The sequence below is a fragment of the Scyliorhinus torazame genome, chromosome 22, assembly GCF_047496885.1.
Source record: "Scyliorhinus torazame isolate Kashiwa2021f chromosome 22, sScyTor2.1, whole genome shotgun sequence".
Lineage (NCBI taxonomy): Eukaryota > Metazoa > Chordata > Chondrichthyes > Carcharhiniformes > Scyliorhinidae > Scyliorhinus > Scyliorhinus torazame.
In genome coordinates, this window is record NC_092728.1 from 91,883,719 (window position 1) to 91,909,906 (window position 26,188).

Below are 26,188 nucleotides of genomic sequence, written 5' to 3' on the forward strand. Positions count from 1 at the left end.
CCTCCCTGCCGTTCCCCTCCTCCCGTCCTGCCTTCCCCACTTTAACCCCTTTATCCTCTCTCTTTCCCCCCCCCCCCCCAACCCGCTGACACCTCAATTCTCCTTGAAAAAGTTTATGAATGGCTTCAATCTCCGGCAAACTATCAACTGACCCTCTTGAGGCAAACTTAATTTTCTGCAACCTTTCAAACTTTGCCAGGTCGTTCACCCACATCCCCCCGGATTCAGAGGCTGAGTCTCTCCACTCCAGCAAACTCTGTCTCCGGGCTACCAGGGAGGCAAAGGGCAGAACTCTCTTGCCTCCCGGGCCTGCCGACACACCAAATATCACCATGTCTGGCCTCGGGGGGGCCACCTTCACCTTCAGCACCTCAGACATGTCCATGCACCCCTGCCAGAACCCCCTCAGTATCAGACATACCTAATATGTGTGAATATGGTTCGCAGGCCTCCCCCTGCACTGACCACACCTGTCCTCCACCCCTCAAAACACCTACTTAGCCTGGCTACTGTTATATGCGCCCTATGAACTACCTTGAACTGGTGGTTTAAGGAGGTAAACCCCCTCGATTACCCAAAAGATGTATCATAGATTATCATAGAATTTACAGTGCAGAAGGAGGCATTCGGCCCATTGAGTCTGCATCGGCTCTTGGAAAGAGCACCCTACCCAAGGTCAACACCTCCACCCTATCCCCATAACCCAGTAACCCCACCCAACACTGAGGGCAATTTTGGACACTTAAGGGCAATTTATCATGGCCAATCCACCTAACCTGCACATCTTTGGACTGTGGGAGGAAACCGGAGCACCCGGAGGAAACCCACGCACACACGGGGCGGATGTGCAGACTCCGCACAGACAGTGACCCAAGCCGGAATCGAACCTGGGACCCTGGAGCTGTGAAGCAATTGTGCTATCCCCAATGCTACCGTGCTGCCCATCAGTTAAGGTAAAACCTTAAACAACTGGCCTTGCACACAGTGAGTATGTATTCATCCTTCTCAGAGCTTCCTCCCACAACCCAGCCTCCACCCCCTTCCCCCCCCCCCCCGCAGTTCCTCCCATTTCCAATTGATTTCTCCTCTCGCGTCTCACACCCAGTCCATTAACTCCTTGTAAATCCTGGACACCTTGCCCTCCCCCACTCCCTCTTTCGTCACCACCTTATCCTGTAATCCTGGGGGGGGCAGATTGGGAAAAGACGGCACCTGCTTCCTCGCGTAGTCGCGTACCTGTGAGTATCGGAAACCGTTCCCACTGGACAGCTCATATTCCTCCTCCAATTCCAATATCTGTCTTTGATAAAGAAAAGTATGGGATGGTTTGTGTAGTTCTTCATCCCTTTGGCACAAGACTCTTGATTAAAATTTTTGGAGTGGCCAGCTCCTGGTTGTGTTCATGGACATAGAATCATAGAGCGTTTACAGCACAGAGAGGCCACTTGGCCGTTAGTGTTTGGGCCGGCCGAAAAAACGAGCCACCCAGCCTAATCCCACTTTCCGGTATTTGGTACGTAGCCTAAATGAGATGAGAGTTCCTGCTTCTACTACCTGTCCAGACAGTGAGTTCCAGACCACTACAGCCCTCTGAGTGAAAAGAGTAATCTTCCCCTCTAATCTCTCTACCAATCTATGCCCTCCTAGTCACTGACCTCTCTGCTAAATTACATAGGCCCTTCCCATCCACTCTGTCCAGGCCCTTCACAATTATTATGTAATGTTTTGTAATTGTGTCATCAACAGCTGCTTTAGCAATATTCTAGGTTGGAGGAGACAGAAATATTACTGAAAACAAGCATAACTCTTAACAGGCGGGTGGGAAGAGGTGGGAGCTGGTGATTTATTGGAGTTGGTTTTTATTTGGTGAGCAGAATATAGCAAGACTATTGATCTTGGAACGTCACATTTAGAAAACTTTTTCAGAGTAATAACAACTTGTACACCCCCGTCATTGGCAGGTGAGCTGGAGCACCATTGAAGTGGCGGGGGGGGGGGGGGGGGGGGGGGGGGGGCAGAGGAGTTCCTGTTAATGCGGGGGGGGGGCAGAGGAGTTCCTGTTAATGCCATGATTTCTATTGGGAATATAGTGGTCATTGTAGGTAATTATAAACTTTGTTTTTCTTTTTAGACTACCCAATTCTTTTTTTTTCCAATTAAGGGGCAATTCAGCATGCCCAATTCATCTACCCTGCACATCTTTGGATTGTGGGGGTGAGACCCACGCAGACACGGAGAGAATGTGCAAACTCCACACGGACAGTGATCCGGGGCTGGAATCAAACCCGGGTCCTTGATGCCGTGAGGCAGCAGTGCTAATCACTGCGCCACCATGCCGCCCCCCCCCAGGTAATTATAAACAACCGAGATTGATGGGAAAACCTTAGTACATTTCAGGCTCCACGTCAAATGGCTCACTCTTCAAAACTGTTTTATCGTGAACAGTGTAATAGCGGCTGCATGATCAGTGTTGTAAATGCATTACATTTACAGTGTTTATACGAGTTGCCTTAATGAATTGAATGTGTATAAATCCTGGAAGGTAAGGCCTATCCTCTCATTCAACTGCAGTGGTGCTTTTTGTTAACACTGTCGACAATAAGGTATTTCATTACAACTCTAATTCTGTGCACATTGAAGGTGCAGCACGAGCACACGTGAGGTTTAAAAATCCATTTATTCGGTAGTCCGTCAGCAAACATTTACAATTTTTTAATTCCATTGAATTGATTGACCGAGAAGCAGTGAACTCAATTACCGCCTGTAAAGAAGGAGCGAGACCCCTTCCAGTTGCATGGTTTGTTAGACGATGCCGTTTCTGAGGCCGGGGGAGGCTTTAAAATCATCCTAATATCTGGTCTGTCAATCAGCAGAGGTTTCCTGTAATGAAGAGACTTTTGGATTTCTTGAGTGAGCTGCATCAAAACAGAAAAGTGCAACATCTGTTAGACATAGTTACAGTCGCCAGATACTACATCTTAAACCACAAGCCCTACTGATGGAAACGACCCATTCTCAAACTGCTTTCCATTCACTTAAAAAGAGTAAATCCCGACGCCAACATGCTTTCAAGGATCAGGTCGCCCTGAACGGGCTCTCAGGCTGGTCTTAAATTAATGTTCTCAATATTGGTTTCAATGGAGCTGTACCTGGGAGCACTCCCCCCGCCCCCCCCCCCCCCAACCCCGTGGCGGAGATGTTACTGAGTGAACTCCAAGCGAGAAGCAGATCTGATTCGATCAAACATTGGTGGACCAGCCGCCAACTCTCATCCTGTTCTGACAGTTTTCAGAGGGGGTTTCACTGGACGGAATTCGGGAGGGGGCATCCCAATCCATAACCCAGCTGAACGGGCCGGGTGCAGCATACCCCCAGTCATACCCATGGCTACAATGTAGCTCAGGAGAGACCAGGATCTGAACCTGGCACCTTAAGATATAATTTGTTGGGCGATAATCTTTATGTGTCCTCCAACCTAGAATATTGCTTAAAATTACAGGAAAGTACAGCACGGAAGGAATCCATTCGGCCCATCAAGTCTTGTTTTTTTTATAAGAGGAGTCCCACTCTGTCATTCTTTTCAATAAGGCTGAATTTCTTTCTCCCACGTTTTTATCCTTGAATTTCCCTTTCGAGGTTCTGGTTGAATCCCTATCTGCCATCCAATCAATGAATTCCAAATCCTAACCACTTGTTGTATAAAGTATTTTTCCACATGGATCTTTGCCCATCGCCTTCAATCTGAGCCCTCAGTTTAACACTGAAAACAATTTTTATTTTATTTGTTCCAACTAAACTTTTCCGGATTTTAAACACTTCTACTAAAGTTCTTCTTCGCTTTCTCTGCTCTAGGGAAAACAATGAAAATAAAATGAAAATCGCTTATTGTCACAAGTAGGCTTCAATGAAGTTACTGTGAAAAGCCCCTAGTCGCCACCTAAGACCTTGTGGCTCAGAGGGTGGCATATCTACCCTAGGGCTAGAAGCTCCAGCTTCAAGTCCCACCTTTGGAGTTGATGACCGTGGCCACACAGTCTGATCATTAGCCCGTGAAATCCTTCCAACACGCTGGTTGGAAGGCGGTAAGAGTGGGAAAGGTTCCCGGTCAACCATACTGCAGAAGGCAATAGCAGACCACTCCAGTACTTTACCAATCAAATGAAAGTCCATGGTTGGCAAAACTCTCCTGGGGCATGTGTCTGAACGAGGAGGAGGAGGGAAACCAGCTTCTCCAGTCTATTCATACAACTGTAATCCCACATCCCTTGAACCATTCCTGTAAATTTCTTTAATATCCTCTCTGAGGACTTCAAACTGCAATAAATTGTGCACCTTCTCCACCTACTTTGATCTCATGGGGGCCCAGAGGCAAGTGTGACTAGTACTATAAGGGTCCAGTTCCAATTCTCTTCCCACCTAGTTGTGCACTGAAGTAGACTGTTTCCATAGCTATTAAACCCTGGAGCAGGTTGTTGGATGGTCGCCAGGTCTTATAACTTGAGGGACGCCACTGCTTATCAAGCTTGGCTGACCAGGGGTCTCTCCCACTTGTACTGCCAGCCATTGACACGTTATGAACGCACCTTCCTCGGCCACCAAGTCTTGAGGTGGGACTTGAACCTGGAACTCCTGGCTCAGAGGCAGGGACATTACCCACTGTGCTACAGGATCTCCCACTATAAGAGTGAATTCCCTTTTTTTGGCCAATAACAGCTATTACCACAGAAATGAAGGTTATATCCCCCTTTTCAAAGCGACAGTTCGAATTCTCCTCACCATTTTCTTTCTCTCTGCTATTTCTTCATACTGGTCTGTTTCCTTTATACAAGATGCAAAATCACTTTCTGCCTTCTGCACACCTCTCTTTGTGCCAATGATCTCACTGGCTGGGTGCTTTGGTTGCACCGGAAGGGCTGGTCTGCAATGTACACAAAGTGCCAAAGTTGAAATTAAATTGCTTCCTCATTTGTGAACTTAGAAGAGATCAGCTCAGCAGATTTGAAGCAATGCCCTTGTCAGAATGTGCTGTCAATTCCCTTTTTTGTTTGCGAGTGTATGTTGGTTTAGCTCAGTGGGCTAGACAGCAGGTTTGTGATGCAGAACAAGGCCAGCAGCGCGGGTTCAATTCCCGCACCAGCTTACCTGAACAGGTGCCGGAATGTGGCGGCTAGGGGCTTTTCACAGTAACTTCATACTTGTGACAATAAAGGGTTATTATCATGAATTAAAATTCATGAATTACTGAAAAAGCAGGTTTTAAGTATAAATTTTCGTCGATTCTAAATGAGAAAAGTAAAGTGAAAATAGTGTTTAAATTATGCTTATTTCTCTATTATGATGTAACGGCCATTAGGTATTAAATTTTAAATGGATCTTAATTGGTAATTTAGGAAAGAATTAAGGGATAACTAATTCAGCTGAGATGGTATTGAGGGATAACTATTGGCCAGGACACCTGAACTGCTCTTGCTCGAATAATGTCATTGGGGTCTTTACTCGTCCACCCGAGCAGACAGATTGGCCTATCAGAAGTGGCATCCCTGACAGTGCGGCACTCCCTCAGGGCTCTCCAGTGAGTTGTCAGGCTAAAATGTGCGCTCAGGTCTATGGTGAAACCTGGAACTCTCAATAATAATAATCATTATTAGTGTCACAAGTAGGCTTACATTAACACTGCAATGAAGTTACTGTGAAAATCCCCTAGTCACCACACTCCGGCACCTGTTTGGGTACACTGAGGGAGAATTCAGAATGTCCAATTCACCAATCAAGCACGTCTTTCGGGACATGTGGGAGGAAACGGGAGCACCCGGAGGAAACCCACGCAGACACGGGGAGAACGTGCAGACTCTGCACAGACAGTGACACAAGTCAGGAATCGAACCCTGGTGCTGTGAAGCAACAGTGCTAACCACTGTGCTGCCGTGCCGTTGGGTAAGAAGGCGGCCACTGAGCTGGGCTGACGGAATCGGACGAAAGACTTTGACCGAATTTTAACTGCGAGGGCAAGAGATGCCCCAATAGCTTTGGAAATGTGAGAACAGCCCTGGGAGGGAGATTGAAACAGCTTTGCTGGCCTGCATCACTGTTACTAACTATATAGATAAGTACATTTGCTGCTTTGGCAAAAGTTGAAGATTTTGTTATCGGGTGTACACACTGATCTTGACAATTGACATCTGGACAAAAAAATTCGTCAGTTGGTGGCGAAGGATGAGTCTGGGCCACATAGCGTAGGGAAAAAATTGTTTTATGAGAAACAAGAGCTCAAAAGAAGGAAGTTCCCTTCCTGCATATAATCTCTTCAGCAATGTGGCATTGTGTCTTTGAAAATATAAGGGGAAAACACCTGTTCGGTATGTGAAAACTTTGTTCCACTATCTGTTGGGTGAAAATATTACAGTGTTAAAAGTTGCAGACATTGTAACATGTGTGTACAGTCTGTACAAAATATTGATACACCCAATAATGTTTACTAGTGCAGGAGAATAAACATGTCCATCAGCAATATGTTTCAAAGCTTTGCTGTCCAAATTTACACTGAACACTTTGTGGGAGGGGCCGTCAGCATCACTGCACATGGTTATTTATCAGATTTATTTACACATTTATCTCCAAGTTCAATCTTTAAAAAAAGCTCAAATTTGAAAATAAGTTAAACCCGATAGAGATTTTATGTCTGTGTTTTATTTTGCTGTAAAGCTGGGTGACTGGTATGATGGGAAGGGGCTATAAATAGTTTGACCTAACATTACTACTCCCTGATTTTCAATGTCAAGGGAGGATGTAGAATGTTACCACGGAGATGGTCCACGCACGACCTGTTACTATCCAAGTTGGGCGCAGGGCTGGGGCCGGGACCAGGACAGCAACCACTGAGTCAATTTCATCAACGTTTTAGACATAGAACATACAGTGCAGAAGGAGGCCATTCGGCCCATCGAGACTGGAGCGATTCATTTAAGCCCTCACTTCCACCCTATCCCCGTAACCCAATAACCCCTCCTAACCTTTTTGGTCATTAAGGGCAATTTATCATGGCCAATCCACCTAACCTGCACGTCTTTGGACTGTGGGAGGAAACTGGAGCACACGGAGGAAACCCAAGCAGACACGGGAAGAACGTACAGACTCTGCACAGACAGTGACCCAAGCCAGGAATCGAACCCTGGACCCTGGCGCTGTGAAGCCACAGTGCTAGCCACTTGTGTTACCGTGCTGCCCAGTAACTGCCCAATATTGGGCCAGTAACACGGCCCAGGACTGAGTCTCCATGGATCTGGACATTTTTTGTGACCCCCCCCTAAATAAAAAAGCCAGCCATGAAGACATCCTCTATCAGATGGGGGCCAGACCAAGTGAAAACCAGACTGTCGAGTATAAAACTAGACCCAAGGCAGACCATGTCAACGTGCTGTATCAGAATCTGGTGATTCTACAATGGTGTGATCACATTTTAAAAAAAAACATTTTATTGAGGTATTTATGGTTTTACAACAACAACAAAATAAACAATGTACATGAATTGATAAACATAATGAAAAAGCCGTCTTCCTCCCTTAAAAGTATAGGTCCCACCTATACATTAAAAAAAATAAATTTAGAGTACCCAATTAATTTTTTCCAATTAAGGGGCAATTTAGCGTGGCCAATCCACCTATCCTGCACATCTTTCGGTTGTGGGGGCGAAACCCACGCAAACACGGGGAGAATGTGCAAACTCCACACGGACAGTGACCCAGAGCCGAGATCGAACCTGGGACCTCAGCGCCCTGAAGCAGCAGGGCTAACCCACTGGTCCCACCTTTACTAACCCCTTACTCTAAACTAAGCTAACCCCCAGCCCCCCCCCTCCACCTCCCCTCTTCTGCTGACAGTTCATTTTCCGCAAATAAGTCGACGAATGGCAGCCACCTCCGGGCGAACCCTAACATTGACCCTCTCAAGGTGAACTTGATTTTCTCCAGACAAAGAAAGCTAGCCATGTCAGTTAGCCAGGTCTCCGACTTCGGGAGCTTTGAGTCCCTCCAGGCTAATAATATCCGTCTCCGGGCTACCAGAGAGGCAAAGGCCAGAACGTCTGCCTCTTTCTCCCTGGAATCCCGGATCCTCCGACACCCCGAAAGTCGCCACCTCTGGACTCGGTGCCACCCTTGTTTTCAATATTTGGACATGACATCTGCAAACCCCTGCCAGAATCCCCTAAGCTTCGGGCATGTCCAGAACATGTGGACATGGTTCGCTGGTCCTCCTGCACACCTTGCGCACCTATCTTCCACCCCAAAGAACCTGCTCATCCGGGCCAAACGACCTTGAATTGTATCAGGTACGATCCCGGCTCTGGGTCACTGTGGACGTGTTGACTCTACTCAATGCGACCGCCCAGAGACCATCCTCTATCTCTCCTCCCAACTCCTCTTCCCACTTGCGCTTCAGCTCCTCGGTCTGCGTCTCCTCCGACCCCATGAGTTCCTTGTAAATGTCAGAGACCCTCCCTCCAGCAGTGGGCAGTAGAGCGGAGCTGCTGATTGGCTGTTGCGGGGGAAATTTGCATACGTCCGTGTGCTCACCCTAACTTGAAAGTGTACCTGAGCAAGAGACCCTAGCTGTTCAAATGAAGACAAGCATCCAGCAGAGGGCAGTAGAGCGGAGCTGCTGACTGGCTGCTGCGGGGGAAATTTGCATACGTCCGTGTGCTCACCCTAACTTGAAAAGTGTACCTGAGCAAGAGACCCTAGCTGTTCAAGTGAAGCCAAGCATCCAGCAGAGGGCAGTAGAGCGGAGCTGCTGATTGGCTGTTGCGGGGGAAATTTGCATACGTCCGTGTGCTCACCCTAACTTGAAGGTGTACCTGAGCAAGAGACCCTAGCTGTTCAAGTGAAGACAAGCATCCAGCAGAGGGCAGTAGAGCGGAGATGCTGATTGGCTGTTGCAGGGGAAATTTGCATACGTCTGTGTGCTCACCCTAACTTGAAGGTGGTTTGTGGAGGAGCTGTTGTCAAATGACACTTAAACCTGAAACATTTCTTCAGTGTTTCCCTCCCTACCCCCTCCTCTTACCAGTGAAGAAAAGCATCCAGCAGAGGGCAGTAGAGCGGAGGTGCTGATTGGCTGTTGCGGGGGAAATTTGCATATGTCCGTGTGCTCACCCTAACATGAAGGTGGTTTGTGGAGGAGCTGCTGTCAAGTGACACTTAAACCCGAAACACTTCTTCAGTGTTTCCCTCCCTACCCCCTCCTCTTACCAAAAAAAAACAACCGCTGTAAAGATCAAGAGGAAGGTTCGAGGGCAGGTAGAAGTAGAAAGAAGTTGAACTGTGACGTCACAGCCTGCAGGTAAAGGATTGGCTGGTGACTGGTAAGTAGTTTTTCTTTTTTTTCCTTTTATTTTCCCTCAGGTGTTATCGTGCGGGGCGCAGAAGTTGCTGAGTGAGTGCTTGCTGAGAAGGGGAGTGAATAACAGGTAAGCTCTTTCTTTCTTTTTCTTTTTTTTTTATCTAGAAGGCATGGCAGGGAACGCAGTGCAATGTTCCTCCTGCAGAATGTTTGAGGTGAGGGACGCCGTCAGTGTCCTTGCTGATTTCATCTGTGGGAAGTGCACCCATCTCCAGCTCCTCAGAAACCGCGTTCGGGAACTGGAGCTGGAGCTGCATGAACTTCAGATCATTCGGGAGGCAGAGGTGGTCATAGATAGAAGCTTCAGGGCTGTAGTTACTCCGAAGAATAAAGATAGATGGGTGACGGTGAGAGGGGCTGGGAGGAAGCAGTCAGTACAGGGATCCCCTGTGGTCGTTCCCCTTAGTAACAAGTATACCGCTTTGGATACTGTTGGGGGGGGGGGGACTTACCAGGGGTAAGCCATGGGGTACCGGTCACTGGCACAGAGTCTGTCCCTGTTGCTCAGAAGGGAAGGGGGAGAGAGGAGTAGAGCATTAGGCATTGGAGACTCCATAGTTAGGGGGATAGATAGGAGATTCTGTGGGAACGAGAGAGACTCGCGGTTGGTGTGTTGCCTCCCAGGTGCCAGGGTACGTGATGTCTCGGATCATGTTTTCGGGATCCTGAAGGAGGAGGGGGAGCAGCCCCAAGTCGTGGTCCACATAGGTACCAATGACATAGGTAGGAAAAGGGATAGGGATGTAAGGCAGGAATTTAGGGAGCTAGGGTGGAAACTTAGATCTAGGACAAAGAGTTATTATCTCTGGGTTGTTACCCGTGCCACGTGATAGCGAGACGAGGAATAGGGAGAGAGTGGAGTTGAACACATGGCTACAGGGATGGTGCAGGAGGGAGGGTTTCAGATTTCTGGATAATTGGGGCTCATTCTGGGGTCGGTGGGACCTCTACAATCGGGATGATCTACACCTGGACCAGAGGGATACCAATATCCTGGGGGGGAAATTTGCTAATGCTCTTCGGGAGGGTTTAAACTAGTTCAGCAGCAGCTTGGGAACCTGAATTGTAGCTCCAGTATTCAGGAGGTTGAGGGTAGTGAGGTCATGAGTAAGGTTTCAAAGTTGCAGGAGTGTACAGGCAGGCAGGAAGGTGGTTTGAAGTGTGTCTTCTTCAATGCCAGGAGCATCCGGAATAAGGTGGGTGAACTTGCGGCATGGGTTGGTACCTGGGACTTCGATGTTGTGGCCATTTCGGAGACATGGATAGAGCAGGGACAGGAAAGGTTGTTGCAGGTGCCGGGGTTTAGATATTTCAGTAAGCTCAGGGAAGGTGGTAAAAGAGGGGGAGGGCTGGCATTGTTAGTCAAGGACAGTATTATGGTGGCAGAAAGGACGTTTGATGAGGACTCGTCTACTGAGGTAGTATGGGCTGAGGTTAGAAACAGGAAAGGAGAGGTCACCCTGTTAGGGGTTTTCTATAGGCCTCCGAAAAGTTCCAGAGATGTAGAGGAAAGGATTGCAAAGATGATTCTGGATAGGAGCGAAAGCAACAGGGTAGTTGTTATTGGGGACTTTAACTTTCCAAATATTGACTGGAAACGCTATAGTTCGAGTACTTTAGATGGGTCCGTTTTTGTCCAATGTGTGCAGGAGGGTTTCCAAACACAGTATGTAGATAGGCCAACGAGAGGTGAGGCCATATTGGATTTGGTACTGGGTAATGAACCAGGACAGGTGTTAGATCTGGAGGTAGGTGAGCACTTTGGTGATAGTGACCACAATTCGATTACGTTTACTTTAGTGATGGAAAGGGATAGGTATATACCGCAGGGCAAGAGTTATATCTGGGGGAAAGGCAATTATGATGCGATGAGGCAAGACTTAGGATGCATCGGGTGGAGAGGAAAACTGCAGGGGATGGGCACAATGGAAATGTGGAGCTTGTTCAAGGAACAGCTACTGCGTGTCCTTGATAAGTATGTACCTGCCAGGCAGGGAGGAAGTGGTCGAGCAAGGGAACCGTGGTTTACTAAAGCAGTCGAAACACTTGTCAAGAGGAAGAAGGAGGCTTATGTAAAGATTAGACATGAAGGTTCAGTTAGGGCGCTCGAGAGTTACAAGTTAGCTAGGAAGGACCTAAAGAGAGAGCTAAGAAGAGCCAGGAGGGGACATGAGAAGTCTTTGGCAGGTAGGGTCAAGGATAACCCTAAAGCTTTCTATAGATATGTCAGGAATAAAAGAATGACTAGGGTAAGAGTAGGGCCAGTCAAGGACAGTAGTGGGAAGTTGTGCTTGGAGTCCGGGGAGATAGGAGAGGTGTTAAATGAATATTTTTTGTCAGTATTCACACAGGAAAAAGACAATGTTGTCGAGGAGAATACTGAGACTCAGGCTACTAGACTAGAAGGGCTTGAGGTTCATAAGGAGGAGGTGTTAGCAATTCTGGAAAGTGTGAAAATAGATAAGTCCCCTGGGCCGGATGGGATTTATCCTAGGATTCTCTGGGAAGCTAGGGAGGAGATTGCTGAGCCTTTGGCTTTGATCTTTAAGTCATCTTTGTCTACAGGAATAGTGCCAGAAGACTGGAGGATAGCAAATGTTGTCCCCTTGTTCAAGAAGGGGAGTAGAGACAACCCCGGTAACTATAGACCAGTGAGCCTTACTTCTGTTGTGGGCAAAATCTTGTAAAGGTTTATAAGAGATAGGATGTATAATCATCTGGAAAGGAATAATTTGATTAGAGATAGTCAACACGGTTTTGTGAAGGGTAGGTCGTGCCTCACAAACCTTATTGAGTTCTTTGAGAAGGTGACCAAACAGGTGGATGAGGGTAAAGCAGTTGATGTGGTGTATATGGATTTCAGTAAAGCGTCTGATAAGGTTCCCCACGGTAGGCTACTGCAGAAAATACGGAGGTATGGGATTCAGGGTGATTCAGCAGTTTGGATCAGAAATTGGCTAGTTGGAAGAAGACAAAGGGGGTGGTTGATGGGAAATGTTCAGACTGGAGTCCAGTTACTAGTGGTGTACCACAAGGATCTGTTTTGGGGCCACTGCTGTTTGCCATTTTTATAAATGACCTGGAGGAGGGCGTAGAAGGATGGGTGAGTAAATTTGCAGATGACACCAAAGTCGGTGGAGTTGTGGACAGTGCAGAAGGTTGTTACAAGTTACAGAGGGACATAGATAAGCTGCAGCGCTGGGCTGAGAGGTGGCAAATGGAGTTTAATGCAGAAAAGTGTGAGGTGATTCATTTTGGAAGGAATAACAGGAAGACAGAGTACTGGGATAATGGTAAGATTCTTGGCAGTGTGGATGAGCAGAGAGACCTCGGTGTCCATGTACATAGATCCCTGAAAGTTACCACTCAGGTTGAGAGGGTTGTTAAGAAGGCGTACGGTGTGTTAGCTTTTATTGGTAGAGGGATTGAGTTTCGGAGCCATGAGGTCATGTTGCAGCTGTACAAAACTCTGGTGCAGCCGCATTTGGAATATTGCGTGCAATTCTGGTGCCGCATTATAGGAAGGATGTGGAAGCATTGGAAAGGGTGGAGAGGAGATTCACCAGAATGTTGCCTGATATGGAGGGAAGATCTTATGAGGAAAGGCTGAGGGACTTGAGGCTGTTTTCGTTAGAGAGAAGAAGGTTAAGAGGTGACTTAATTGAGGCATACAAAATGATCAGAGGATTGGATAGGGTGGACAGTGAGAGCCTTTTTCCTCGGATGGTGATGTCCAGCACGAGGAGACATAGCTTTAAATTGAGGGGAGACAGATGTCAGAGGTAGGTTCTTTACTCAGAGAGTAGTAAGGGCGTGGAATGCCCTGCCTGCAACAGTAGTGGACTCGCCAACACTTAGGGCATTCAAATGGTCATTGGATAGACATATGGACGATAAGGGAATAGTGTAGATGGGCTTTAGAGTGGTTTCACAGGTCGGCGCAACATCGAGGGCCGAAGGGCCTGTACTGCGCTGTAATATTCTATGTTCTCCCACCCACACTCTAGATACTACCCTGTCCTGTATCCCCCTTGGTGGTAGGAGCAGGAAGGTTGAAACCTGCCTGCATAGGAAGTCCTGCACCTGCAGGTGCCTAAATTTGTTTCCCCTCGCCAATCCAAATTTCTCCTCCAGCTCCCTCAGGCTAGGAAAGCTCCCCTCTATAAACATATACCCCATCCTCTCAATCCCTGCTCTCTGCCATCTCCGAAACCCGTGATCACATTTTTTAACCAGAATTCAGGGACACACAGACAAACGCTCACCCACACCAACCAAGGGCAGAAGAGCACATTCTGACCTAATTCCAGGGATCGTCACAACGGCTGGTTCCAGCCGCTACTCATTAATCAGGCTATCAGAGGCCCCACCATCCACCCACCCTTGCTAATTGGATATTTTAGCTCCAAGGTACTTCCTCTTCATAGAAATCATAGAAACCCTACAGTGCAGAAGAAGGCAATTCGGCCCATTACGTTTGCACCGACCCTCTGAAAGAGCACCCTGCCGAACCCCACTCCCCCGGAACTCCACCTGACCTTTACTAAAGGGCAATTAAGCATGGCCAATCCACCTAACCTGCACATCTTTGGACTGTGGGAGGAAACTGGAGCACCCAAAAGAAACCCACGCAGACACGGGGGAGAAAGTGCAAACTCCTAACAGACACCCGAGGTCGGAATCGAACCCCGGTCCCTGTCCCTGTGAGGCAGCAGTGCTAACCATCACATTTCACACAAAATTTGCCTTTGAGGGACTATCCAGGGATTAGGGGCAGATGGCAGTGATTGGACAGAATGTGTCAACGGGGTATGCGGACTGTGGCCACAGTGCTCAACCTCTGTTTAGGTTACAGTCCGTCCACCCCTTCTGCTAGATGAAGTTGGGAGATTGATATCCCTCCGCACAATTAGAGCCCACCCAACAGAACAACCTCACCCACTTCATTGACCAATCGTTGGCTGTTTGGGGGTCACATGGCTACTGATTTGAACCCAGGCGGGTGCTAACAGTTAGGGTATCTCTTTGGGGATGGGTTTTTGTGAACTGGGGGCATTGTCTACCTGAGGGCGCAGTATCTGATCTGGGGACTGTCCCCAAAAATGGGTGTGATCTAGAAAGAGTAGCTGTGCAATGAGAGCCCAATAGAATATCTTGAAGCAGGATGGGTCCAATTTGATATACTTGGTCCTATTAATAATATAAAGGTCAACAGAATAGGGAATTGCTGGCGCTGTCAATATAGCTCAGTTTGATGGAAGTGTCGTAAAGGCTAAGAAACATAATGCACTTGGTAATACAACACCATCAAATGAGTGCTAGAATCTGATTCCTGCACATAAGGGAAGGGGGGAGTGACGTCTTGTTAATTCCCTTAATCCCTTATTATCTGGCAGGGGAGCGATGTCAGTTGTTTGCAGTTTGCCCAAATGATGGAAATTTTCTGAATTGTTTCAACCAGCATTCTTACTCCCAGCATGAATGACCTTATCCGATTCAAAATCCTTACAAGAGAGTTAAGACTTACAAACCAGGCGATGTCATTATTGCAGCAACTGTGGGCATTGCAGTGATTAGGGCCTTGGATTAGCACCACAGAGCTTGTGAGTTTGAATCCCATGACGACAAGTGAAATCTGATCACTGTGGGATAGCGCCAGATTGTGGCAAAATCCCAACTGATTCACTGAAATGTCAGGGATAGGAACCTGATCTCTACATGTGAGTCCGCTCCCATCCTTTGTCGGTGACTCTTAAAGTTTTGGGGAATGTAAATGTCACTCAAGCACAATTTAATTTAAAAAAATCTCCACGCTTGTTTAATCAGGGATCAGGCTGACACTAAACCTTTCATAAAAATTCGGACAAATTATCGATTCAATGACGAAGATTTATAAAATATGTCATTTGGCATTGTTCGCATGGCATGGCCTAACTCAGGAAGATACGACGTGACAATGTCTTCAACCGAGAAACCTGGACGGGGGGCTCAAATTGTAGGGCAGGTTGAAAAATATGGAGTAGAAGCCAAGGTGAATCAAGAAGCGACTCGGTGGCCCCAAGCTTGGATTTCAAAAGCATAAAGATTGTGGTGGGATTGGCACATTGAGAGAGGTGAGGGGTTGAAGAGTTCCATTAGCTTTGGGATACTGAGAAAAAAATTGGATTTTGGGAAGGAGTGATTCCAACACACCGAGGGCGCAGGGAAGAGACAGAACAGCGTATTTCGAACATTGGAACAACTTGCAGCCATGATGAAACCAGAGTTTTACCTGTCCTGAAGCATTTTGGTGCCATGAGTTGGACAGGAATGGAGGCTAGCACTTAGCTTTGCTCTCGCAGATTCCACAACTTTACTGGCCAAAATCTCATCTCTGGACTTTCCAGGGAAGAGATGTGTTAGAAGTGGAATAATCTAAGCAGAAGAGAATTAGAGAGAGGAATTAATTCAATTACTGCCAGCAATTCATTAGGAAAGATAGATTCAAACAATGGGGTGCATTACCCGAGGTTTAACTTTACACATATCTGTCTTACTGCAGTCAATGCAATTTACTAGGTGCGAGTGAAGAACATATCTAAACATCCAGTTTAAGAAATAATTCACTGGAATTATTTTATTTATTTATTTTTTATAAATTTAGAGTATCCAATTCATTTTTTCCAATTAAGGGGCGATTTAGTGCGGCCAATCCACATTTTTGGGTTGTGGGGGCAAAACCCACGCAAACACGGGGAGAATGTGCAAACTCCACACGGACAGTAACCCAGAGTCGGAATCGAACCTGGGACCTCGATGCCGTGAGGCAGCAGTGCTAACCACGGCGCCACTACACTGGAATTATTTTAAGCATCCAGAATCCGAGATGTGATCCTTTGAATATTAAAGAACCACCATATAAATTTCCTTTTTAAGGGGAGTCACGTGGTTTGAGCACAGGAGTGGCTGTGTTTTCGCGAGCTCTTGCGCGACTCATCTTTTTAACCTTTTAAAATTCCTGATGCACAACCCATAATTATTTGTTACTGGCGTGTATGCCTTGTGCCATGTTCCTGGAATTTCCTGGCTAGGTTTTGGAGATGGGGAGCCAGGTTAAGTCACAAAATCCTTGTTTGATTGAGGGGGTTGGAGACGGCTGGTGTAAGGCCCAGATCGCAGTGACAGTTTCGCTGGTGAGCGGGTCTGCGTTTCAGCGATGCCGTGGGTGTTGTCGCCATGTAAAATGGCCACCTGCAAAGGACCATGGGAATTGTCAATTTGGGACACAGACAGGTACACAGCCTCTGTTAATTGCGCAAAGAAACCAGGCTTAGCTAAAACTTATATCCATTAAGAGTCGATCGCCATTTCCCCCAGGACAATAGAGTTTGAATCAAGGAGTTACAACAGTAGCAGACTAACCGCCACCCCCCATTATTTGGAAAGGCCTACGTGCCTGGGATGATGATAGCTAGGACCCGCCCAGTTATCGAGGTATCCACCCCCTAATTGGCTGAGATCGATGAGGGTGATCGAGAACCCTATCGATCCATTGGACCTGGAGTAAGGACCACCCAAAAGGGCGCGAAAGAGACGAAGGATAAAAAGCCCTGCGCACTAGAGACCTGCCTCTTTTGGGACCGGCCTGTGTGCGACCAACTGCAGCAGAACAACCAAGTTCAAGGACCCGTGACCATTCCTGAAGGACGAGCCCAGCTGAGACGAACCCAACAACTTTGAAACCGATCACGTGGACCTGGATAAAGGCCTTATCTCGCACAGTGCCGGTCACTCGATGTTAAGTAAAAGGTCATCTTAGTTGTTAGGTGTAGTTTAGTACGGAGCTGCGTGTGTTATTGCATAGAGATACAAGTCTTGTGTTATTAATAAACAGTGTTTTTGAGTTAACATATTGGTTGTGTGGTCATTTGGTCGATTATAAGAAACAGCTTGTGGTTCACCCCAAAGTAAAGAAGACAACAGTGTCGAGGTGGTGGCTGCCATTGAGAGTGACGTTGTGGACGATGGTTCCGGCTCCACAGTGCAGGGTATGGGTTCTCATATTGATGAACTGCGAGGTATCCTAAAGATAATGGATGTAGCGTGTGACATTATGATAAATGTACAGAACTGTAAGGGTTAATGTTATGTCCAAATCAACCACTAGAGGAGCTAAATGCAGAACCATATAAAGCATTGATCTGGGAGAGTGTTGAGGAGAAGGCTAGAAGACAGACTGTAGGAAAGATAGTGTGAGTGAGAGCAGATCATTGTTATTGCATTAGTGTAGCGATTAGTAGATTGCATGTTTATTATCAACTGTTTATTATATAGGAGTAAATTTGAATCCAATTAAGTAGTGTAAATAAATAAATACATCTTTAGCTTTGTTTAATATAAAAGCTAGTTGGGGCCTTTGTGAACACTACGCCAACCATCCTCGGATCAGAACCACAAAGAACACCACAAAGCAGAAAAGAGAATTCTGTCAGTCTTCGGAAATCCTGCAGCATGGTCTGTTGAACATCCTGGTTGATTCAGGAAGATGGGGCTGGAGAAAGATTATCCGTGAGCCTGATCTTCCGAGGGGAGGTAAGGACGAATTCCTGGTCGAATTTGAGAACTGGCTGCCATGCTTTCGCGATCTCGATTTGAAGATTGGCCGTTTTGGGTTCGATGGAGCACAGGATTTGTGGGAGGAAACCAGAGCACCCGGAGGAAACCCACGCAGGCAAGGGGAGAACGTGCAGATTCCGCACAGACAGTGACCCAAGCGGGAATCGAATCCGAGACCCTGCCGTTGTAAAGCAACAGTGCTAACCACTGTGCTACCATGCTGCCCATTTCACATTCACATATGTTTCACATTCACACAGTCCTTTGTATAAAGCCATTTTTCCTGGATTAATTTTTAACCTCTGACTGCTTGTTAAGATTGCTGAACATGTGATGGAAGACAAAAAGGCAAAAAAACTAATTAATGTTGACCCTGCAGGCTATCAATGATTCAACAGCATCTATTATTAAAAAGCAGGATCTGCAAGCCATTATTTCACACTTTGACCGTGTATAAAGGTGTATGAATTGCTAACCTGTTTTCTAGGAGACAACCCTGATAACCTGCAAAATCTAATTTGATTGCTTAATTCGTAATTTACAGGAAGTGTTTTACTATGGGTCAACTCTGATTATTTGCAAACAATATCTATCATTGTGTATATCATGAGGACAGACAAGAATATAATCCAGGAAACTAACAAAAAACTCATTTGTTGTACGTCATCTTGATGAAAAGAACTGCTCAGGGATCAGTAACGTGTTTGTTTTAACCTTGATTCGAATAGTTGTAAACCTCCTCTGGACCCTTTCCAAGGCCAACACATCCTTCCTTAGATACAAAACTGCTCACAATATTCCAAATGGGGTCTCACCAGAGCCCAAATTTGTATTTGTGGGTATTAGAAAAAAGGTGCAGTTTTAAGTTGGCAGTACGGTAGCATTGTGGTTAGCACAATTGCTTCACAGCTCCACGGTGCCAGGTTCGATTCCCGGCTTGGGTCACTGTCTGTGCGAGTCTGCACATTCTCACCGTGTCTGCGTGGGTTTCCTCCGGGTGCTCCGGTTTCCTCCCACAGTCCAAAGATGTGCAGGTTAGGTGAATTGGCCATGCTAAATTGCCCTTAGTGTCCAAAATTGCCCTTAGTGTTGGGTGAGGTTACTGGGTTATGGGGATAGGGTGGAGGTGTGGACCTTGGGTAGGGTGCTCTTTCCAAGAGCTGGTGCAGACTCGATGGGCCGAATGGCCTCCTTCTGCACTGTAAATTCTATGAAATTCTATGAAATTAAGGAAATATAATTTTGTGTTTCTGAGTAAGAAAGGGTTAAAACTTCAATTAGCACACGTTAAACAAAGGTGCCTGCATATCTGTGGGGTTTGGTTTGGTTTCATTTCAAACTGTGCCTGCATTCTGATTGAAGGGTTTACGGCGTGAAAAGAAACAAGAAAGACTAGGCTGTTGCTGAGCAACCTGGGCAACCCTAGGTTAGAAAGAATTTTTGGAGTTATGTTTTAAGCTGGACCCAGAAGCAGCTGCGCAGGACCAGGGGGCTGCAAAAAGCAGACTTCCCAAAAGAACACAAGAAAGTCATGAAAAAATGGATTTGGGACAAAAAGTATATCTCAGGAAGACAGTTAAGTTAAGGGAACAAAGAACAAGAAATTGAACAAAGTCCTCTTCAGGAGAAGTCAATTAAAAGGCAGCGAAAGTTCTCTTGGTTTAAGAGACAGTTCAAGAACCAGGTTTAAAGTCAGATATTTAAAAATCCAAACATCTGAGGTTTTGTGACACCTTAACACAACCCATGAAGCAGCAGTATTCTGTAGGTGTGATTGGGTACCTGAGATATTATGTGGAAGTTTGAATGCAATCCAAGGCAGAGGAACACTGAATGGAGAGATTGAAATCCTGGAAGTGGATCCTTGGTGAAGGCATTTGAGAGAAAGCATTGTTCTCAGATTCTAAGGCGTGTTTTTAAGTGTGGAACTAGAAACATTTGTGTGGAAGTCAGAGTTCCAGTAAGACCATTTGGCTGAAACTTACAGTGTGATAAACGTCTGGGGAGTATTTGAAGAGAAATCCAAAGAAATTGTATTGGGTGGTATCTGCCATTTGGTTTCAGAGTTTGTTCTGTCTGACCACATTTTGCCTGTACGTTTACATGGGCTGTGGACTTACCAAGAACATTGCAGTATGATATAATTTGTAACTTGTGTTATCCTTAAAAATCTGTGTACATCTCTGAAGATATAGGTGCGCTGATGAAATATGTTCCATTCGTTTGTTAAAAGTTAATTGGCAGTCTTGTAACGCTGTTCATCTATGTCTCTAAGTCTATTGAACAGGCTTCCATTCTGGGACCTGATTGTCCAGTAGTAATTTAGTGGTCACAGTGCAGTAAGAGAGTTCAACAATAAGGTTTATTGTCAAAGTAAATATCAGCTGGGATCATAACAGTCACTACTGTGTTGCATTGGGGAGAATGGTAGTCTAACTGTACTATTTGTGGCAGGTACATTAATGGTAAAACTGGTCAATTGTTTATCCTGCAGCCTGATACCCCACATAGATTACATAAAGGTCAGAGTTTTGAGTTGCAGGGGGAAGCTTACTATTGGAAGTTATCTTTTGCATTGGAACAAAGCCTCTGCAGCAAGCTAATTGGTTAAATAAATAAAATACTAACTCTAATTGCAATGTGGACTTAGTAAAATGCAAGAAATGCAGAAAGTTTGTAACAAGAATAAACTAATACCAGACAGGGGAGCATAAGACTTAGGCGCAGGAGTAGGCCATTGGCCCTTCAAGCCTGCTCCGCCATACAATTAGATGACGGCTGATAAGACTATGGTCTCAACTCCGCTTTTCTGTCTATTCCCCATAACCCTTGACTTCCTTGTCAATCCAAAATTCATCTAACTCAGCCTTGAATAAATTTGATGACCCAGTCTCCATTCTCTACTGGGGAAGAGAGTTCCATAGACTAACGAGCCTCTGCGAGAAACAGACTCTCCTTATTTCCATCTCATTCTCAAACTATGTCCCCTAGTTCCAGTCTCATTGCAATCAGATGAGCTCCTATTGATCAAGAGTACACCCCGATATTGCTCTCATGGCACCCCCTTTTTCTCAGTAGTACGAAAGCTGTACTTTACAATGTTGCATGTCAAATATGACATGATTATATTATGAAAACTGCAAAAAATTAATGTGATTATTAGAGAGAGAGTCTTACATTAATACAGTACGTCATCATTTTTCCAAGAAATCCCAAAGTTCTTCAAGGGAATACCAGTCAGTTTGTTGTGCAGCCAATTTGCACGTGGCAAGATCTTTTAAAAAATAAAATACAGTGCTATCGTATCTTGAATATCTACCTTAAAAATATAGACAGGCTCTGTATTTTAATCCAAACGCAAAGTTGCTGGAAATCTGATCAACAATATTTGTTTGTCGATTAGTGTTTAATTCAACTAACATTACAACGGTATTTTAGATCTAATCTGAATTCTTACTTCCTTATTTCTTATATCCAACAGCAATGACATGATTGCATCTTCCTGGGAACCAGTCACATGTTGCAGAACTGCTCGTGTTTTAGCCCTATGGAGATAGTACTGGGACACATGTGGATTGTTCTCAATGGCGTTGGTAAAATGCTTCTCAGCCTGCTGATAGTTCCTGATTTCCAAAATAAAACAAAAGGAAATTTAATCAGCTTGAAACAAAATGCCAGATCCAGGGGTCTTTAATCACGTTCCAACGTGTGCAGAAATATTCAACACCGTGAGGGAAAAAGGAGGAATGGAACGTGTTTCTTGCCTTCACACCGTGGCACAGCTCTGCAAGTAGAGATCACCCCCATCACCAGTAAGGGGCAACTTCTAGGCTGGCACTTGTGGCAGGCTTACTGCCCCCATTAGCCACTGTCTCAAATCCTGCAATAGCCGCTAAATCCCACCAGCAGCCAAAAATGGGATTTGCACCGGCAAGATCTTAGTTTGAGATCTTCCCCCTACCCTTCGCTGGCGATGTAATCAGGTTCACGCCCAGTGAGGGCATTAATTTGATTTCCATTGAGTTAAATAAATTAATAGAATTAACGGGCTTGACGCTGTAGCGTCCGCCCACGACGTATTCTCCCCGCCACCCGCCCCCTTGTGGCGTGACGTCACACCGGTGCAAATCCCTACTGGTTTTCAAAAGTGAAAGCCAGTCATGATGACCACGCCAAAGGCGCGGATGTGCCTGGAGGCTCTGGGAATTGAGGGACAAGGCTGTGCATTGCCCTCTGGCACCTGCCATGGGTCAGAGCCAAGGGGGAAGTACCAAGGGGGGGGGTAACCCTCCTTGGGGGGATGGTTCTCATTATGTGGGGTGGGGTGGGGGGGGGAAAGCCCCAATGTAAGCGCACAGAGAGCTGGGGGTGCCCCAATTTTGGCTTTCTGGTGGTGGTGCGGGTGTGTCCTGATCTCTGGGGAGTGGAGGGGGACCAAAATTGTAACTTGGACATCTTGGCCCTTAAATGATGACTGTAGAAACCAACTATTTTCTAATACACCTGATAGGTAAAAGATGGCTGTTTAGCGTAAAATATTAAGCCCCAGTTTTAAATATCCATTTTAAATTCACTCATAACCTCAGGTCATCTCAAAACATATAACTTCAATAGAGACACAAAACAGCATGACACAGCATAATTCACTATACTGAGCTCCATTGTTCTAGCAAATACATTTGCAAGACAGTGTGACATTAAAACACAAGCCGTACCAGATATCAATCCAAGGACAGGGCAGGCACCATAGCAACATTAAGGCGCTATTGTCTACAATGTGGCTAGCAGCTAAGTCAGCAGAAGTCGAGTTTAAACTGGTCGTGATAACAGCACAGAATTGTGCTGAATTGGCTTTGATTTTTATGTCATCATTGGCTACAGGAATAGTGCCAGAGGACTGGAGGACAGCAAATGTGGTCCCTTTGTTCAAAAAGGGGAGCAGAGACAACCCCGGCAACTATAGACCGGTGAGCCTCACGTCTGTAGTGGGTAAAGTCTTGGAGGGGATTATAAGGGACAAGATTTATAATCATCTAGATAGGAATGATATGATCAGGGATAGTCAGCATGGCTTTGTGAAGGGTAGGTCATGCCTCACAAACCTTATTGAGTTCTTTGAGAAGGTGACTGAACAGGTAGACGAGGGTAGAGCAGTTGATGTGGTGTATATGGATTTCAGCAAAGCGTTTGATAAGGTTCCCCACGGTAGGCTATTGCAAAAAATACGGAGGCTGGGGATTAAGGGTGATTTAGAGATGTGGATCAGAAATTGGCTAGCTGAAAGAAGACAGAGGGTGGTGGTTGATGGGAAATGTTCAGAATGGAGTACAGTCACAAGTGGAGTACCACAAGGATCTGTTCTGGGGCCGTTGCTGTTTGTCATTTTTATCAATGACCTAGAGGAAGGCACAGAAGGGTGGGTGAGTAAATTTGCAGATGATACTAAAGTCGGTGGTGTTGTCGATAGTGTGGAAGGATGTAGCAGGTTACAGAGGGATATAGATAAGCTGCAGAGCTGGGCTGAGAGGTGGCAAATGGAGTTTAATGTAGAGAAGTGTGAGGTGATTCACTTTGGAAGGAATAACAGGAATGCGGAATATTTGGCTAATGGTAAAGTTCTTGAAAGTGTGGCTGAGCAGAGGGATCTAGGTGTCCATGTACATAGATCCCTGAAAGTTGCCACCCAGGTTGATAGGGTTGTGAAGAAGGCCTATGGAGTGTTGGCCTTTATTGGTAGAGGGATTGAGTTCCGGAGTCGGGAGGTCATGTTGCAGCTGTACAGAACTCTGGTCCGGCCGCATTTGGAGTATTGCGTACAGTTCTGGTCACCGCATTATAGGAAGGACGTGGAGGCTTTGGAGCGGGTGCAGAGGAGATTTACCAGGATGTTGCCTGGTATGGAGGGAAAATCTTATGAGGAAAGGCTGACGGACTTGAGGTTGTTTTCGTTGGAGAGAAGAAGGTTAAGAGGAGACTTAATAGAGGCATACAAAATGATCAGGGGGTTGGATAGGGTGGACAGTGAGAGCCTTCTCCCGCGGATGGATATGGCTGGCACGAGGGGACATAACTTTAAACTGAGGGGTAATAGATATAGGACAGAGGTCAGAGGTAGGTTCTTTACGCAAAGAGTAGTGAGGCCGTGGAATGCCCTACCTGCTACAGTAGTGAACTCGCCAACATTGAGGGCATTTAAAAGTTTATTGGATAAACATATGGATGATAATGGCATAGTGTAGGTTAGATGGCTTTTGTTTCGGTGCAACATCGTGGGCCGAAGGGCCTGTACTGCGCTGTATTGTTCTATGTTCTATAATTGCATTCCATAACATGCACAAGTATTCAGAGATGAAACATTTAAAGCTAATGTTGCACATTAAAGATTGACAGCTAACTGTCAAATCAAACTCATTTGATTCTAACCCAAACCAATTAGGATGACTTAGAGGTGTAGATAGATGGCTAAAGACTGATATGATTTCCTATAACCGTGAAGGTCCGTACGGCCATCTTTATCTGGATCATTCTATACTTTGATCTAAACTATTCGCTATCTCTATTTTTCACTTTTCCACTCTAACACTTGAAGTAAATGCAAGCTGTTGTGCCGTAAGCAAGAAACCATTTCTGTATTATTTTAAAAGTTAAATTGTGTGCAAGTTGCTTCTCTTTAAATCCTTTTTGCTCGCCGATTTATTAGAGAACAAGATTTAAGTGACTCTCAATTGTAATCAAATAGAGGAAATAAATGATTCTTGTTTGCATCCGAGAAGTATTTACTCAAATTTCTACTGAGTTTTAGTGTCACAAGTTCCTCACTAATTCCGCATTGTAGATCTCTTACAATGACCCAATATCTGTGGAGCCTCCCTTCCTGGATCTATCAGGCCCTGTCCTGCCAGATTGACTGCTGTAAAAAGTAAAAGCTATAATTCCATACTTAAACCTATCTGATAAGCAGCTACCATCAAATGCTGATACCCTCTGGTGAAATTTAGTTTGTAATACATTCCTGTTTTTCACAACAAAGATACGTAACATCCCTGAAAAACCTGATTCGGTAATTTGGCACTAATACACTAAACTCACAGAGAAAGGTAAATATATATATGTGATAGAGCAATGAGTATTCCTGAGGTAGCTACCAACACTGGGCTGATGGATAAACATGACAAGCCGCCTTAGATTGCACCTGATTGTCACTAAAACGCAACCTGATCTCTGCATGCACAGAAGGGACATTAATCATTTGTTGAAGAGAAAATTGCAACTACCCGTTCTGATGTTCCAAGAGTCCTTTCTCATTTTTTATCGCAGCGATACGGATCTGTATACGCCAGTCCTCGGGATCCAGCTCAAGAGCTTGCTCGTAGTCCAATAAGGCAAAATCCAGGTTACACTGCTTGAGGAAACAATCTGAGTGAAAAGCAAACCAGACGTCTCGTCAGGAAAACTAGCTGAACACGATTCAAGGACATTCACCTTGATATACATGTGGAAGAATTCTGCTTCATGCTGATGGATACAACAACAACTTATATCTGCATAGGGTATTTGGTGTAATGAAAAATCCAGAGGCGCCTCACATGAGCTTCATAAAACAAGGTGTGCCACCGATATTGGGCCTGAACATCCGGAGAGTGACACAGGCTGCCAATATGCTCCTACTTTCTCACCAGGGAATCTTTTTGGTCCTGCGCTGTACCATCTTCCAACTCAGGCCGGGGGAGAATTGGGCAGGGCAGCGTGCCCCTGAGGCCTTCAATGCACAATCAGATGGAAGGAGGCCATGCCCTTTTGCAGCACTGGCTGCTATAAACCCATTAAGTTCAGAGGAGGTTGTGGCAGCAGATACATTAACGGCGTTCAAAAGACACCTCGACAAACACATGGATAAGAGCGGTATAGAGGGATACGGCACTAGGAAGTGCTGAGGGTTTTGGCCAAGGGTGGTATCATGACCGGTACAGGCTTGGAGGGCCAAAGGGCCTGTTCCTGTGCTGTACTGGTCTTTGTTCTTTATTCAAAGGTCCAGCCATGTTTGAGCCAGGGAGAAGATAGGCTTGTCAAGTCATGGAGCGGAGGTTGGACAGCCAGGGAAGGGGTGAGTTGGGCAGTCTGTGGGGGAGTGGGGGGGGGGGGGGGCAGATGGGTCAGGTTGGGTCAGGTTGGGCTTGAGATGGGGTAGTCGGTGGTT

General features: G+C 45.9%; 1 protein-coding gene across 1 annotated transcript in view; it reads right to left on the reverse strand.

Moving 5' to 3' along the window:
* Window positions 1–2,658: 2,658 nt before the first annotated feature.
* The window catches only part of LOC140399212 (uncharacterized), a 73,769-nt gene continuing 50,239 nt past the window's right edge, over window positions 2,659–26,188 (reverse strand). The window contains 5 exon segments of the mRNA XM_072488575.1: window positions 2,659–2,915; window positions 4,777–4,918; window positions 15,668–15,810; window positions 21,449–21,614; window positions 25,266–25,407. Of these exon segments, the coding sequence (XP_072344676.1) occupies window positions 2,751–2,915; window positions 4,777–4,918; window positions 15,668–15,810; window positions 21,449–21,614; window positions 25,266–25,407 (758 nt within the window). The 3' untranslated portion in view covers window positions 2,659–2,750.